The sequence below is a fragment of the Lingula anatina genome, chromosome 1, assembly GCF_051362555.1.
Source record: "Lingula anatina isolate TDL-2025a chromosome 1, LinAna3.0, whole genome shotgun sequence".
NCBI lineage: Eukaryota > Metazoa > Brachiopoda > Lingulata > Lingulida > Lingulidae > Lingula > Lingula anatina.
This window is the reverse complement of record NC_141767.1, coordinates 46,893,824-46,912,166: the sequence shown is the minus strand read 5'-3', so window position 1 is coordinate 46,912,166 and position 18,343 is coordinate 46,893,824. Positions and strand designations below refer to the sequence as shown.

General features: G+C 34.7%; 1 protein-coding gene across 2 annotated transcripts in view; it reads left to right on the top strand.

Moving 5' to 3' along the window:
• Positions 1-18,343, top strand: part of LOC106165989 (twitchin) — a 103,219-nt gene that overhangs the window by 2,011 nt on the left and 82,865 nt on the right. For both annotated transcript variants that reach the window (XM_087001753.1, XM_087001752.1), the window contains exons 2-3: positions 461-807; positions 2,450-2,465. In XM_087001753.1, the coding sequence (XP_086857879.1) occupies positions 504-807; positions 2,450-2,465 (320 nt within the window). In that variant the 5' untranslated portion in view covers positions 461-503. The remainder of the gene's footprint in view (positions 1-460; positions 808-2,449; positions 2,466-18,343) is intronic.

Sequence of the window (18,343 nt, the reverse complement as noted above, 5' to 3'; positions counted from 1 at the left end):
TAGGCCTACTTTCCTCCCCCGTTTGTGAAATTAAAAATCCTTTCTGTACACCTTTAATCAGTGTATAGATTAAACATTGATGAAGCGTTTGATGAAGACGTACAAAACAGTAAAGCACAATATTTTAGCTTTACTTGAATCATTAATTTACCACATACTGTATCAAAATGTGATAGTTGATGTAAATATTGTCGTAGTTAATTGTCACATATCACCCTTTAATCGCCCGTTAAGGCATCACCGCACAATTTTGATTTTTTAAAAGTAAAATCTTGTTTCAAAGTCGAAATTTATAAAACAAGACAAAATTGTTAAAATCGCTCCAAAAACTGTGGAAACGCCGTTTAAGGGAAAGTTAAAACGCGCCTTACAAATCTCGAAAGTCTGTCCTCCATTAACCAACTCCTGGTACACATCACAAAAATAAATAACTTTTTAACAATGCTTATCTTCTTCGCAGAGGCGATGAACATCTAAGCAACAGCACGCACTAGACAACAACCATGGGAGATTTCGGACCACGGTTTACTCAGAAACCGCAACTTAAACAAGAAGACGGAGGAAAGAAGTTAATTTTTACCTGCGCCGTTGAAGCCAGTCCTCAGCCAGAGATATCATGGTTCCGGGGGACTGATGCCATTGTAGAAAGCAGCCGAATTAAGAGTAGATCGACGGCTGATGGTGAAAATAAATATACTCTATTTCTTGAGATCTTCGGAGTGACACAAGATGACGGAGGGACATACAAGGTCATTGCCAAGAATAAGATGGGGGAAGCCACGGCTTCGATTAATCTGAACTTTTCTGGTAAGTTTATTTACAACGTAAAAGCCTTTGTTGCATATTTATTCATTTATTTATTTATTATTGTTTTACGTGTTTTTCTTAAGATATGTAAACGGTGGTTACGATATCTAAATCACAGCAGGAAAGTGATTAGGAAAATAGTTTGGGTGGGTATTTATGCAGGTGGAGTGCATATTCCAAGTTTCTATCAGATTGGGGCGTAGATCAAAATGCCATCTCGCAAAATTTATCATAAAAAAACAATTTTAGTACCCATATATCTTAAAAGAAAATAGGAAGATAAAAAAAACCTGCGAACTTGTCATATCAAATGTTACTCCTTGACATCAATTCTCCCTCTCCCCCTCCTCAAAAAAAAAAAAAAAAAAAAAAAAAAAATATATATATATATATATATATATATATATATATATATAAGCAAGAAAAAAAGAGAAAAGAAAAGAAAAAAACGACACTTAAAAGCACTTTTCTCCATGTTTTGGTGCTCTATGGGTCTATTCTCGGCAGTTTTTGCATGCACGCCTATGTTGCTATATTCGTATTTGGCGTCTAATATAATGTGCCAGTGCACGGCAGCAGCTTTGCCAGCATTGAAAAAGCGTTGCATACTGGCACCTGATCCTAATCTGCTGATGGCTGAGTTCGTTAAATCTTGTTAAGTGATCCAGCCCAACGTGCAGTAGCCTGCGTCTTCGTGCCACCTACTCAGAAAAGTTGATGCTCTTCCCACGCGCGTGAATAGACTGGCGGGGACGATCAAAAACGCCTTTGCTATATAAGACAAAAACACATATCAGGCGTTGTCTTAACTGAGATGCTAAAGCGGCATTGTGGAGTCGGCATGATGTGTTTAAGAAACACTAGTTAGCGTCTAGACATCCACTCAAATTGTTAACTGCTGTTTGGTGTATCAATATATCAATTCATAGAGACCTGCTCGGTACAGAAACGAGGTTCTCTCACGGCGCGGTGCCCCTTAAAAGGGTGGAACTGAAAGTATATAATTTTCTTTCTCAAATTCAACGATGTCATACTTTAAAGTGCATCTTATAATGTTTGCCTTTAACGAGATGCACAAGCGTGGCATTGATTACCTATGCTCCTGTTACTGGACGCTGGCCGAACTTCCTGCAATTGACCTTTAAACGCCCCCGCGAACAAGTTGTAGATTTCTCCATAATTTGGGTCATCCTGACCTGTGAACAGCTTTCGAAAAACACAAAAATATACCTCAGGATCGCTTTTCGTTTATAAGTTTTTTTACGAAAATGACTTTGACTATTTCTGAGAAAACCTTAATTATTGAGAAATTTGCTGCCCTATAAAATTTGCACATAACAGACACCAACTCGGGTGGGGGGGTGGGGGGGGGGGAGGTAATCCTTGACAGTATTAGCTTTATCGATATTATGTATACACATATAGGCCTATTTATGTTTAAATGCGCATACATGTGTTCAACCACAGCTACTGAGTGGTTAACAATTTGAATTGAATTATTTTGCTTTTTTCATCTGTTTTCTATTCGCATTTCACCAAAATTTAAAGGTATATTTGTACCAATTCACATAGATCTGCAATTTCATTTACGTGAAATTATAAAATAAATCAATTGAATATTCTGTTCTATTTTTTATTTCAGCCGGCCAAGAAAAGAAGTGAGTATTTAAGTGTCAGCTTAATTGTGTCATATAAAGCTGTTAGTGAAGATTGCGAACGAAGGATGAATGGGTTCTGTTTTGGTTCATGTAGAAACACCACAAGAAAACCTTATTATACTATTATACTGCTATTATACTTCTAATCCCTATTATACTGCTATAAAATTGACATTATAAATACTTGTTTTTTATATTAGATTTTTATGTAAATCTAAATTTTTCCAAAAAAATTTAGATTTTTTAACAAAGTCAATTTTACCAGCAAGGTATATTTTTTCTGAAACCATTGAGAAAATTACAATCTATAAAAAGTTTTCAAATTCTAAATTTTTGTTGGAAGTAGCTTTCATAAATCTCTATCACTATAAGAAGATTGATCCATAAACTAAATTTTTAGAACTCAAAAGAAGGTTTAGGGATCGTAATTCTCTGAATGATTTTGGATGTGGAAAACCTTGGTGATATAGGGCAAGTGTTGAAACTACCAAGAATATAAGTTTTTGCTATGTAAAAATCCAATGCCTAATATGTGCAATTAAATTTCAATCCAGTACATGTTAAGCACCAGGCAACTACATATTTTGCTTTTCCCTCCACACTTGCTGACCTATCATGCTATGTCAGTTTACTATGTTCCTGTAAAAGAGATGCTTTCAGGCATTTCTGTTGGTAGGGCTTTCAGTGGAAACTAAGGTCGCATTCACAACAGCATACTAATGGATCGGCGGATCAAACATGGCTGACCCACTTGAACGCTTGTTGTGTAATCCCCGCGTGAATTCGATTCAGTGTATATTAGGGGATTATGTGGCAAGCTTTAAAGTGGGTCAGCCAAATTTGATCTGCTAGTCTGTTAGTCCGTGGACCAACTTGTTTCGAACGTAGCCTAAAACTCTTCAAATGCATTGTTTTTTTTTCAGCCATTTGTTAAAAGTGATTCATTTATTAGAAGGAAAGTATAATAGAAGTTGAATTTCTTTTCATCATGGCATCTTTGCATAGTTTCAAGCTTGATTTTGATGATTAAAAAACAGCAAGCTATTAGCCACTATCTTAACTGTGAAGACAAGATCAGCATATGTGGAGTTTCAACAGCCTGTATCCTGTCTTTCAGTTAGGTTGTTAGCAAAGTCCGATTGGCTAAGGTAAACTGTTTTGTAAGGCAAGGATGGATGAAGATGGGTATTTGGTGTAAAGTGTGTCTGGAACAAAACAAGGCTGATCCTAAGTAGGGTTTAAACTTGGGACAGCTATGAAATGATTTCTGCAAATTGTAGTTATTTTGCCATCCAAGAGAAATAATTTTTTTGGAAAAATTTATCTGTAAGGTGCCAAATAAATAGCTATAAATTAAATGTTTTGGCCACATGTTTGAAAATCTTCCACAGTCAAATTTATATCTTGCAAAGCTTCTAGTAATTCCCAATTCAGATGGTAAAACCCGTAAAATTAAAGTCTTCTGAAGCCTATCCAGTGTCCTTATTATTTTGTCAGCCTTTTAACCCCTTCAAATGTAGCTTGCAGTGTTTGTAATATACACATGTACATGGCACAGGGATATTTTCTTGTGTGAAAACGAGGCCATGCAGGGTGAAGACCATTGATGGTTTCGATTTTCTTGTTGACTGGCCAGTCATTAAAACCTAAATTATTAAATTAAAAATGTAAAATGACATTCAATCCAAGTGCGTAACAGGTCAGGCAACAATTAATGAGTAGGAAATTGCTCTTTACAACAGCAAAATAGGCCTATGTTAATGCTGAAGTTGATTAGTAGTTAAGTGAATTGGTTAATATACCAGTATTGGCAGTTTCCATATAGATATTAGGTAGTACATGTGTGCATTAACTTATTAACCTTTGTGGCATATGTCTAGAGCCACCTTACAAAGATGAAAGTAATTAAGAATATATGTATATATAAGACCCAACCTGACAAAAATCAAAATCAGAATTGACTTTTCAAACTGTTTACTGTATCATAAAAACTATGCTCTGCTCACATTTTCTCTATCAGTCTAAACAGTGCCAAGTGTTTAGTGCCTGGAAGCATTTATTTTGGTGTGTGTTGCAAATAACTGTATAACCTTATAGAAACAAGACCCTTACTGAGCGAGGCTGTTGGGTACTATCTTTCCACACAATGTTCTCCATTACTTTCATCATGATGTTGTCTGCAAATGGAAAAGTTCAACAGTTGCCACTGACTGTGTCATTCAAAGTCTTGATATGCTAGCAGTCCCTTACATCTCGGGCAAGCCCTTCTGGTTCTTCATGCAACTTATGGGGGATGTTTACCTTTCTATTACCATAAATTGTGAGTTGGGGTTTTTACACATCTTGTGTCTATAGTAATTTTTTTAACGTACACACGAAAAAAAAATTAGGGTGGCGTTTTGAAAAAATGATGATTATTAAGTATTTAGAAATATAAAAAATATGAATCACATTTAGTGTCAATAATTGTTGTTAGATGGATACAATTACATAATGAAATTATATTTTCACTGTGAATGACATAGAGGAAGCTAGTGTACACCTGGTAAATAGATATAATAAGAGAATCCTAATTATGCTGAGCCAACAACGTCACTACCTTTCTCATGAATATTAATGAGTGGTGGGAGTAACGGAAAGTCAGGCAGTACATTAATACAACAGTTTACATTGAGACACTGGAAAACACAGAATTTGTTTTGAGATATTTCTTCAAAATGATAGACGGAATTACTCATAGCCTATCTAAATGTGTTAGTTGGTCAGGGCTAGCTTCCTTTCCCAATTGCCAATTAGCACCTGGATAATTTACGTAAATATAGGATGGCTGGTTTACAAAGAGCAGTTAGTCCTATCTTTGTGCCAACTTTGTAGCAGTAATGAAGCAAAATAACATATCAAAATGCCAAGTTAAAATACCACAGGTTAAAAGCAGTGCTGTAAACAAACCAACAGAAAGAATCGAGAGGCCCAATTTCAACTTTAATTAATATATCACTCCTGTGTTAACTTATGAACAGCATCCTGGCCAGGACTAATATATATGATTTGCATTACTTCATCAGCTTTTTGTTATTTACTTATTTTTCAGCATTAGGAGGCATTCATTAACACATTTTTAATTATGTAAGACAAATTCCACAGCTAGTTTTCATTTGGTTCAAAGCCCATTTTGTGAATAAATGACACACAAGATTGGAAAAATATTAGGTATATCTCAATCACAACTGCTGTTTCAATGCAATACAAAGTGAATAAAATAGTTTCACGCCATCCCTACCTCTGAAAGGTGAAGAGCACCTCTGTCATTTGAGAAATCATCCTATTGAGCAAGCTTGATGGAACATACATGAACCTGTAGTTTTCACAAGGGGTGACAAGTGTCCAAAGAGATCTGCCGGTGACATGTCTGAGGTATAAGTTAAACATGATTGTTGATTGAATAACATCACCTTTTCTTGTAATACCAATTAATATATATATATATATATATTTTTATGAAAAATGTACCATATAATGGAGCTTATCATTTTAGGCACTTTGTTTCATGCTCTAAACTGCAATGGACGGCATGGTTGGTAATCATGTAGTTAAGAAATTTGCTTTTAACCATTAATAGTTCTCAATTACACACAAAAGTGAAAGGAAGTTTGCATAAAACACTCATAAAAGAAATTTATGTTTACTGCCTTACTTTGAACATAAAAGTGTACGACAGACTCACTTGCTTGCTGTCTAACTTGCTTTGCTAGGTGACTTAACAAGGATGCACTGTTTCTATGATTAGTTTTATTGCATAATGCTATAGCTATGCAGATAAGTAATGCTGATGAAACCCTTTTTAATTTAGGAAGTGTTCACAGTCAGTTTCAACCATAACTTGTTAGTGGTTTCTGATAAGTACAGTGGTTTGTTATGTAACAAGTTGAGAACAATGCAGCATTTAAGATATTTTATCAGACCTGTAGTTGCATAGTAAGCAGAAAAATGCAGGAGAAAAGCCTAGTTAGTGGTTAACGATGCAGCAGTTTGCTTACACTCAATAACTAGATCATAACACATTTTGCGGTGTGTACTGTGAGGAAAAGTTAACCCAGTGAAGGGAACCTTTATTAATATCTGGCCTTATATTTGGTATGTATAATTCCAGAAGAATATTCACCTGAAACTTGAGAACTGTTGTATGTAAAAAGTCAAGATGCCCTGCCTTAAAATAGAATAGAAATAAGTAAATGAAAAAATATTTCTATTTATCATCTTGTTCTTGGTCATGTTGTGAATTTATTTTGAGAATTTACATGGAAGATAATGATTAGACATGTTGAGCATTTTTTTTTTAATTTAATTTTTTTATTTGTTTCCATTAATCCATAGAAATGAATTTATGGACTTAAAAATATGAAGTGAGCATTTATTCTGGTAAGTTTTTCTCTTTTGCTTATCACAGATTATTAATCCATTTTCTCATTCTTGGAATAAAATTAATGAACTACATATTGGCTTAATGAGGCCAGTCAGCCAGCACCAGGTGTTTGATTACCAGGAAAGTTTTCAAGAAGGCATTCTGGTGTTCTATTCACATAGTAAAATTGCATTCACACTAGACTAGGATAGCCTGCAACTATGAAGACCCTTATGGATCTTGGGAACGGTTACTATAATCTTTGGAAACATAGCACTATGCTTCAGTTTCTTTCTTTTTTTTTCAAATTCACTAGAAATTATAGCTGGTTGTATAGCTGTGCATGTGCATGCACCTGTTATCTTACAACCTGGACTGCTCATGTGTTTAGATCGAAACAGGTTTGAACGTCTTAGCTTAATGTGAACAAATCCAAAACCACTAGATTGATAGAACTGGGAAACCAGTCATCTGCAGACTGATGGGGCTGGTGGAGCCATATATAGAGGTGTTGGTAGGAGCAAGGAGCATCAGCTTACATACTGTGTGTATGATGAGTTGGGTGCTTCCCTAGCTATCTTGTAGAGATTGCAGGGATGATAATGCTATTGCTTTCAAGTTATAACAGCTCTTTTATACAGCATTAAGGTTCTTTTTATGATACTGTAATGCCAAGGAAAGTGGATGAGCATGTATAAAACGACTTCAAGGGTAGTTCTGGGATTACTCACCTAATAATTGTGCCCTGAGAAAGCATAGCTACATGTAGGTGCCTCTCGGAATAAGAAAGAAGCTCATTTGGGCTTCAGGGAAGGAGCTGTATCTGCTAAAATAATACTCTAAATGTTTATTAGTTTATTAAATGAAAAAGAAACCATTTGTAGTCTTTATTAGATGAAACCCTCATCTTGACACCGTGAAAGGCCATTTAGTACATGAGAATGATTAAAGCAAAACACATCAAATAGTTTTATCTAAGCAAACAATATATCATCTAGTGCACATCTACTGATATCTACCCCTTAAGTTTTTACTAGCTTCCTGTAAAATAAGATTTGTGAGATTTAGTGAGCCCCCCTTTTTTTCTGATCATTGTATCTATTGTCTTTAGTACACTATTGAATTTTATTAGTTATAAAATCTGTTAGTTGAGGAAAAAATTATGATGTATCCTATGTTGTGACTAAGGTATCAGGGGGGGATCCAGAGATATTTTCTGACAGTCTTCCAAATTATCTTTGTTGATCCATCTTCCATTTTTGACCATCTTCCGACAGAAAACATTAGATGTCTGACAATGTTAAGTTGAATATCTGACCGTCTTCCAGAAGACCCAGAAGACGGCCTAAATCTGCCCCTGCATATTCAGTTTCTCCTCTGTTATAATTGTAATTGAATTGCAATCTTTCATCTTATTATTCACAGGTGAAATAACTGTCTTGTTTTGTAACCATTTGTTCATGCAGGAGTTATTACTTCAACACAATGTATAAATAAATACATAGGTAATAAAGGTTCTAGGGTTCTAGAAAATGAGGAAAAGAAATATGGGTGAGGGAGAAGTTCAAACTGCTGCACTATATATACAACCACATTAAAAAAAATTTAGTTGGCTCCCCTTCCTTCTGCACATCAAGACACTTTTTGTTAGTACATGTATTTAGAGATGTATGCCCAATCCTTGACTCTACATTATCAGTCAATTCAGTCTTCCCTTTATTATTTCTCCCAGGTTTTGGTGCTATTCTTGCCTTGTTGAGGAACTAAAGGGGGGTTTATTACCATCAGCTAACATACCTAACTCCTCCACTTCTAAGGAAATGCATATAATCTTATCTAAATTCAAGGTACAAGTAAGACTTTGGTTACGTAAATTCATGTATAGTGCCCCAACAGTGTTTATGAGTTTTTATATAGGATGTTTTACTTGATAAGATTTTATATATGAGAAAATTGGATAACTTTGGGTTGGATTTGTTACAGGATATCAGGTTGAATGGAGGTATTTCAAAGTTTGCTGCTGAAAAAGTATGTCCATCAACTATATTAGCAATACATCACATATAGATTATTGAAATGATAACAGATTTTTGCGAAGAAAAATTGCTGTCATGTGCTGCTTGTAAACCTGTCTTTTAACCCACTGCACTAATAGCAAGCTCGCTGGAAAGAAACAGTAAACTTAACTGTAAATTCATGATAGATGGAGAGTGAATACAGTTGCAGATAGTAATTACTGTGAAATGGTTAACTTTATGAGGGTACACGGACAGTAGCACCATTGTAACTGTGATGTATGAGGATGTCTGGAAAGACATGAACGTAGGGAGTGACTGATGAGGAAGGTGTTATACATTTAGATAATCTGGATGTTGAGGAATTAGTCCGTCCGTTTGGAAAATAAATGCCCATGCTTCATGTACTCATGTGTGAAATTATCTGGATAAAAGACTAACTGTACACAGTGTGCAATATGTCTACTGGTACCTTACAGCTTTTATAGTGCAAAATGCTTCTACATTGCATGAGTTTTCTGTGATAGGAAACATTTAATTTGAGAAATGAAATGATGATTTGTGACTTTTTTTTCTAAATTAATGAATAAATGGTTTTATCATGCTAATGTCAGTGTTACAAGAAGATTTCATTGTAAACTGGTATATGAATAAGGACTTAATTATGTATTATACTCGTTTCTATATTTTAAGGTGCTATTTCCCTTGGTTTCTTCCAATTCATCACATTTCATAATAAACTTATCAGATCAATTTGATTTACCTTAAACTAATCATTAGGTATATATTCTGTAATGTAACATGACATAGCAAATTATTTATGGCAGGGTAGTCAATTTGTAGAAATGTCATGGGATGAAAAATATTAGTGCTTACACATGACACATGTTCAGTTCTTCCCTGATGTATGAAAAATATGATGCATGTACATGAGCAATGATTTTTTTTTCAATTATGCACCTTGCATGCTTATGCACAATAACACACAGGAACAAACATGTACACTGAAATATGTACAATATTTGTTGGTTACAAGGGGTGGTTTATTTTGAACATTGTTACTGCATTTAGTAGAGAGGACAGATATATGGTATACCACTTCATCATAGGATGCCTGTCACAAATGTAATCTAGGCTTTAGTTAGCTCATTGGACTAACACCTGCTGATATTTAATGGTAACAGTTGATTTTCCTTCTCTACTCACCTGCTCACTTATAAAAGGCTTTTAAGTTGATGATTTAGTTTGAAGTACTGTTGGTATTCAAGTCCTTGGGCTACTCATTTAAACAGTATTGGATATCAGTGATGGACCAAGGATTTACCATTATTTTTCCAAGGGCTGGGTGGGTGGGTGGGTGGATGAGTGGGGGATTGGGGCAGATTATTTATTATTCATTGGGAATTAATTTAACAATTTTATTTTGTGCCATGTAATTAAGGTACAACATATCTAAAACTTGACAAAGTCATGATCTGTAATCTGGTTTTAAGTTATAACACCCTGTTCACACCAGACCCGTGACCACTTGTGGAATAAATTTAGGTCTACTGCCAGCCCCTCATGCCATCTGTAACAAGGAATTATCCTGGTGTTGCAGCATGTGGCTTATCTCTTAGACCCCATTCCCATACCTAGATTGATCTAGCAGGATCCACCCATCTCCAAGGGGTTTCTCGCTAAATTACATTCAGTTTAAGCTGCTCTGATGTCTGACATGCCTATTGAAGCTGTTAGGGGGTAATCAACTATCATTTAGCAGCTTCAGTAGGTGTGCCAGACATTTAAGCCACTTAAAGTGATAGTTATTTAGCGAGAATTCCCTCGGGGATGGGTCAATCCTGCTAGATCAATCTAGGCATGGGAATGGGATCTTACAGTCTATCAAGTCTTCTATCTTGATCCAAATCTTCAACGATTACCTGATTTGGTTTGCCACTGAATGGAACATTGCCTTTTAGTTTCCCAGTGTATGGAACTTGTCCCCAAAAATCTTTTGATTTTATGGTTTGGTTTATATGCAAACAGGTAACCAAAGTAGAAAATGCCAAAGACTTGGGCTATGATAATTACTGATATTTCTTGGTTGTGGAATGGTTGATACCTGGTGTAAATGTGAGCTTTGATTTTAATTATTGAGTCGCTCTCATGGACTGGTTTGTGAGGACTGGTGAATTTCACTTATAATAATGAAAATGGAATTTCTGTTATCAAAAGTGGATTTCTAATTTTCTTAAAAGTTAAAAAAAAAGTTTAAAATAGGACATATATATTGGAGATTAATAAAAATTGTTTAATATCATGGGAAATCATTATTTTTTTGCAAACCTTTTAATTATTGAACATTCTGCTGCCTTTATATTTCTTCAACAGAAATTTGTCAGCAAAGAGCACTCATATTATGGCTAAACATCATAGCCATTTTTTACTGAACATCCCTTTAAGTATCAGCACTCCTGGTACTTAAGTTTTTTGTTTGAAGATGAAAACCAAGACTAATTGGAAGTCATACTTGCTGGGACCCTGGTATGTGGGCAGCTGGCATGATACAGCATCTACATGGAAATAACTACTTTAGTGTGGAAGGTTGTGGTTGATTGCCTGTAAAACATTTTGTCCTTTTTACTTATGATGCAGTTAGACTCTGGTAGAGATTCCTGAGCTTGAGTGAGAAGAAAATAGTCAACATGAGACTGGCAAGAGCAAACCCCTCAAAAACAATTTTTGGAGGGAGGGATTGCAAATCTTATACAGAAATTAAGAGAAAACAACTGGAAACATGTGGACAGATAAATTCTCTCTCCACAGCAATTGCTAGTCTGAAATTTTCTAACCCTATATTCTGTCAAATCCCAAAAAATCTGACTTGATTTTATGCTAAGTTGTCAATCTCTGCTGATTACCATTAGAATTTGATCTAAGGACTTACCAGTTTTAACTCCCAAAGAATGAATATATGACATCCTTCTATAGTAGGTTCTTTCTGAAACAGCCTAGTTCATATTAGGAGGCTTATGATGTGAAAAAGAGGCTATTCCTGATTCTATGCAGTATGTATATGGCAAATTTCACGAGGGTGAATGTTTTACTAAATGATTGTTGAGTCATTTAAAACTAAATTATTTGATTAACAATTAATAAACGTTGAATCAACGTGCAGTGATTTTTGAGTTGAAGAAAATTGTTCTTTTTTACAACCGAAGGAAACTTTATTTTGGCAGGAAAATTTTGGATAGGATATCTTTAATTTGTGATAAAAATATGTTTAGGTTGGGAGGTGGCCCCTCTACCATTTGCTACTCAGAGCCATCAAAGACTGTCTCTCATTTAGATTACTAGCAGTCTTGACATGAAAACCACCATTGCTTTTTACTTACATTGATAAAAATGAATGAAATAATAATTGAATCAATAGAGATTGATACGGACATGGATACAATGATTTTTATGAAATTGTGAAATAGTTTTGGGATGGAGGGAAAACTATTTTGACTGCATACAAACTAAAATATGATGGTCTTGGTTTTAGATATTTTTAGATGTAGTGCCTTCAGAATAAATAATGAAAAAATAATATTGTTGAGCATTGGATGTGTGCATTTCAGCAGATTTGAGGTTACTTTCTTATGTTTTTTTATGGTAAGAAGCTGGATGTGTACCTTTCCCACAGTTAAAATGCAGAAGTTGTAAACTTTAACCCAGACACTGTTATAACTGCCTCACCTGGGAAGTTTTGCCTATGAAATGGGAAGGGTTGCTGTCTAGCTTACCACTTCAGTAGTTGGTATCACGTAACATAACTTTTGCAGGAAGCCAATCCTTGTTGCAAGGAACAATTTAGGCAAAGGAAAAGTAATGCTCAAAATAAGTTTTTGGTTGGTGTATCATTCAATAAGTTTTGTTTACTTTTATGTAAAAAGGGTTAATTAAAAACAAACTAAACATGAAAAATAGTTTGTACAATGTTACTTTTGATGGAAAAGAATTAGAGAGAACTTGCTTACATTAATGTGCTTAGTGCATCCCATCCCTCAAAAAAGGCCCTTTAAATTGGACTAAGGTAAAAGACATGGTATTTTCAAAACTATTATTTTAATGAGCTAAAATATAAATTAAGAGTGTCACAGAATAAAAATTTCATTTTAAAAATTAATTTTTAAAACATTTACTTTTTCCTGATTAGAACTTTTATATAAAATTATTAGTTCACTGGTGTGACATTACACAGACAAAACTTTCTTTTATGCAATATTCTTATTGTTATTCTTAATATACAGTTAATAAATGCAGGTGTATTCAGGCACTTACTAGTAGGTGTCTTATTTCAGTCCAGCCCACATTTAAGATTCTTTTTTAAACAACATTGTACAGTTATGAAATATTTTATCAAATTGCTGTTAAAATATTTAACTTTTCAAAGGTTCTGCTTCAACTAAAAAAATAATTAATGAACTTGTTAAGAATTATTGAAAATTTCTCAAAATAGTCAAGGAATATCTTCAGAACAGCTGGAGTAACACTAAAAGTAAAGGAAATAACATAGGAGGGGAAACTAAGTATTTTTGCCAGGTGGTCTAAGCAGCATGCATATTGCTTACCTGGTGGTGCGTGCACACGGAGGCAGCCACTGAATAGTATACCCATTGGTAGTGCCTGGTTTGAAATCCAGCCAGCCCGCCAGCCTGCCAACCTGCATTGCCTAATGATGATACCAAACTAATCTTAGAACCAGTGGCCGCTGTTGTACAGAATTGACTGGCTTACACATACACATTGGCTGGCCAGGGAAGGTTATTGGGTAGGCCGTGTTGGTGCAACTGGCAGGAGCTTTGTAATTCTTCCTTTTCGAATTAGGTTTAATACACAACACAGGAACAGTTAAGATTTTTACCAGTTAGTAGTCCATCATGGACTGGAGGTCTATGTTAAAGCCCACAGGGCCAAAAGCACCAAAAGCTGCAGAGGAAAAGTCTGGTTATAAACTTAAGCCTATTCCTCCAAAAGGCCCAAAAGAAGAGGAGGAAAAGACTGGTTATAAACTAAAGCCTATACCACCCAAAGGGCCAAAAGAGGGGGAGGAAAAGTCCGGGATTAATCTCAAGCCTGTACCGAAGTAAGTCAAACATTAAAAAAAGTTAATTAGAGTAAGATCAAGGGATTACATTTGGTACTGCTTTTGGGGTGTGGCATTTAAAAAGAAATTTGAAGTTTAGAGATTGCTACAAATTATCTTTATTTTCTATAGGTTAATTGTCCAGTTATATTAAAAAAATATGTCCCAGGGAAAAAAAATTAAAAGCTTCTTTGTAGAAAGTGAAAAATTGAAGAAAAAGGCTAACATTTTATATGTTCAGCTTTAAGACCAAAAGACAATATTAATCTTATCCCTAGTTCTTAACAAAAAGAGAAAAAAGGGAATTCTTAAAAATTTGTTAAAGAGCATTACCAGAAGTTTACATAGAGATATCATTTAAGTCATTAGGTTTCTACAACTGATATGTTTGGTGGGTCAATGCAGAAAAGGACTTCACAGAAATGTTCAGGGTGCTAAGAAAAACAAACACGTTAAAGTTAACTCGGCAGCGTCTGAAAATGAAAGAACATGTTTGAGAGGATTGAGTACATGAATCTCGGTGTCAGCTAGAATAGTTCAGTACTACACATTTTCTGCATCAAGTTAGACCAAGTCAAAAATGTTTAATAGAAAACGGAAGTAAAATTGAAATAGAAGATTGTTTAGGCATGTATTTAACTGCTGTTCTTAATTCATGCAGTGCAGCAGACAACCTCTCCTTATAATTACTTGATAAAACCACCTTTATGGTGTTCTACACAAGTTGACTCCCTTATTTGTGATATGCTAAAATGCTTTTTGCATAGCTTTTTTAAATGCTACTTCTTAAACTTTGCTCATGAAATAATTCAGTACTTATTTCATGCATTCAAAACAAACATTACGCCAACATAGCTTGAAATTAACCTGGAGGCTCTGCAGCTTGTTGTCCAGGCTCTAATCAGTTCAACATGACCACACTGTATGGATATTAAATCAGTCCTAGATATATCCAGAATTTATCCTCATGAATCCTAATGTGAACATTGGGTGTAGCACCTTGAGAGGTGGTGCTCCTAGTAAGGGCTGGTTGCATTTACAGCTGAGGTTCAGGGTGTTATGTCAACATACACAAGGTGTTTCACAGCCAAAGTCAAGGAGGCAGATGCTTGGAAGTGGGAGGAATGTTATGCTGAATTCAGTGTTTATTTGGTGCTATTATATAAGACTATACTAGAGAACAGTGTTTGATTCGGCATGGATTCACTTTGTGTTAAGACAGCAACAAATAAAGTTGAGTCCATTCTTTCATGCATAAATAATTTGAATAAAATTGTTAAAATGGTTTTATTTTTTATCTGCTAAAAGATGCATTCTGCCAGGTTTTGGTCTGATGCATATATCCAGTATATCGGACTTTCCTTCCAAGCAGCTATTAGCCAAGTTGTTTTGCGTAGCGCTTCTTTACATCAATTTGCCATGTATATCAGTTTGGCAACTGTTTACGAGATATCTGTGTACAGCATACAACCTCTATAACCATAAAAGTGGGAAACACTGGGAATATTAGCAGTTATGCAGCACTACATTTTTTATGGACAAACACTATGTGTCTGGACATTTATTTGGAAATAGAAACCATATTCTGAATTTGTTGGTCAATTTTTTCATCGTTAACCTTATCAGTATTGGGCCATGTTGAAATGTTGAATGGTTTTGCAGGCACTGTGCTGAAGTCTTGTCCTGCTGAGTGGGTAGACAGGTGGACTCGAAAATCTAATCTGGAAATACCTGGTAGTTGGGTAGGGATATCCCACTGAGTACCTTTATGAAAGAGTTACTGTGCTTGGAGTTCATGATGTGTGTAACTTGTGACCAAAATGAATCCAGGCTATTTTTGAAAATGGAATGCATTATGGCAACACTTGCTTGTTTTTGATCAGTAAATGTCTGCATATCAAATTTGATTTTGAAGTTGAAATTTACAGAAGAAATATTTCATCCCAACATATTTATCATTTTTCAATCATGTCAGGAGTATGAAATATTAGATAAAAATTAGAAATATTAGATAAAAATGTAATATTGGTTAGTTAAGAAAGGTGCCATGTGCCTCATCCAACTGCTTTCTGGACAGAAAGTTTCCAAACCTCAAAAATGTTGATGGGTAGTACCATTTATTAAGTCTGATATCATGGAACTGTTTATTTTATGAGTAATTGAAAAACACAGGAGACCATTAAAAGAATAGATATGCCAAATTCCAGCCTCTTTCTGAACATCCAACAGCGCCACAGACTATTTGGATATCCAGCACAGAATAATTTAGTACCTAGTAATACTTGTAATACTCCTTAGAACTGTTCCATGAACTTTTCTTATGTGTTTTACTTTTTGTTGTAGCCTTCACTTCACATATCATTAGAAACTTGGGTCTAACTGCTATTACCTAAAACTCACAAATACAGTTTGGCATATATAAGAAAAAAATGAATACAGTATGTCAGCTGAACTGCACTTTTACCTTACATGTATATTATGTCTGCTAATGGTCTTCTCACTCACTGGCTTGTTTTTAGTAGACTTTATTAGTTCATTGGTATTAGAAAATTTGATGTAATGGGTAGAAAAACCTTCTTTCTGTCTATGTTACGTAAACAAATCTACCTGGAATTTGGATATGTAGCTGTAGTTAAGGGATCCATATGTTTTCCACTTGTGGAACCATGAACTGGTGATCTTGTGCCATTATCATAATGCCAGACAGATTGAAAGCAATGCACATGGTTGCCTTACGAGCATTTCTTAGTGCATTTAGTGTGTGGGTTTGTGAAATATGTGCAAATATACTTGGGGAAAATGATAATATGTCTGGCTGTGATGGAAAATACTTGTATTGATTGATAAAGCAGAAGATGGTAACACCTAAAAAATACCCATAAATGATAATGCAAGGTATTGTTTTACCCTGAATTGTCCTTTGAGGAGCACTCAGGTATTTTGCAGACATTCTCCTCATTTTGATCATGCAATGAAGATCGATATAACAGGTTATATTCAGAAAAAGCTTATATAAAGTTGCAGTCTTTTCACTAAATGTTTTGTAACTGTGACTCCTATATTCATTTTGATGGGTGCATGTGTGAATAGAACACTGGATAGGTTACATGTTAATTATAACAACACATCTTGTTAAATGGAGTATATTGCTAATGGTGTGGACTACATCAATGTGCCATCCACTTAGTCTCGGTTCATTGGTCTAATGTGCATGTTTACTCTACCTGTATACATGTCTATTACATAGATCCTTGTGCCACAAACTTTGCCAAAACCCATTGGTCTTTCTACCTGTGTATCTTAATACCTATAACACATGGTTCCAGAACTCAAACTACCTACCTGTATTTTACCTGGAGTTACCCCAAACACCAAGAGTTACCAAACTAGGACTAGGAGCATATATCTGTATATTTTTAGCACTGGTGGCATACAGGTTGTGTTTATGATAGTGAAAAAAAAAATAAACAAAAATTGAAATAAGTAATTATTTTATAAAAAATAACAGCAAATATAGATGACTAATTGACAGCCTAAAAATACTCTAATTACTAAGCATGATCAATTAAAACTAAATGAAGTGAATGCAATGCAATATATAGCATTATGATACACTTGCCATTTATCTGTTTTTGTTCAAATGTTCTTGTACATTTCTGAAAATAGCAGTTATTCTGGGCCTTCTCAGGTAGGTATGATGTATAAATGAACTTCACTAATTGAACTGACTTGACATTTAGCATAATATGCCACTGATGTTTCAAAAAAAAAAAAATCAAAGGTTTCTTGGAAGCCTCTCAATGCCTCTTTGGTTACCTATATAAATTGGGTGCATGACAATAGTCTGAAGGTTTGTTGGTCCAAATGTTCACCATCGAACCTTCGGACCAACGAACCCTTTTATTAAAAAACTGATGAAAATGTGACAATTTTTTGGACCAATAAACCTCCAGATTATCAAGGTGCACACATGTCAATCTTCAGTTGGTATTCAGTCTTGTCAAAGCTTTTTTTTTTTCAAATCATAATCCAACACAATCCAAATGTTATTCAAGCCATTATCATTAATGAAATATAACAAATGATATGGGGAAAGCAGTTCTGCAGTTTATATGGGTTCGAATTTTGAATTGATGAGTGGAGTTTTATGACCTTGTGTACATTTTGTGTATGGCATCTAATATGTAATATACTGTATCTATTATCACAGATGTTAAATTATTGGTTTATATTGAATTATTTTAAGTAAATCATTTTAATTATATTCATAATTATTTTAATAACACTTACAATTTTAAACATTGGGATATTTTGTGAATATTAGTTGTTAAGTATTGTAATCATGTAG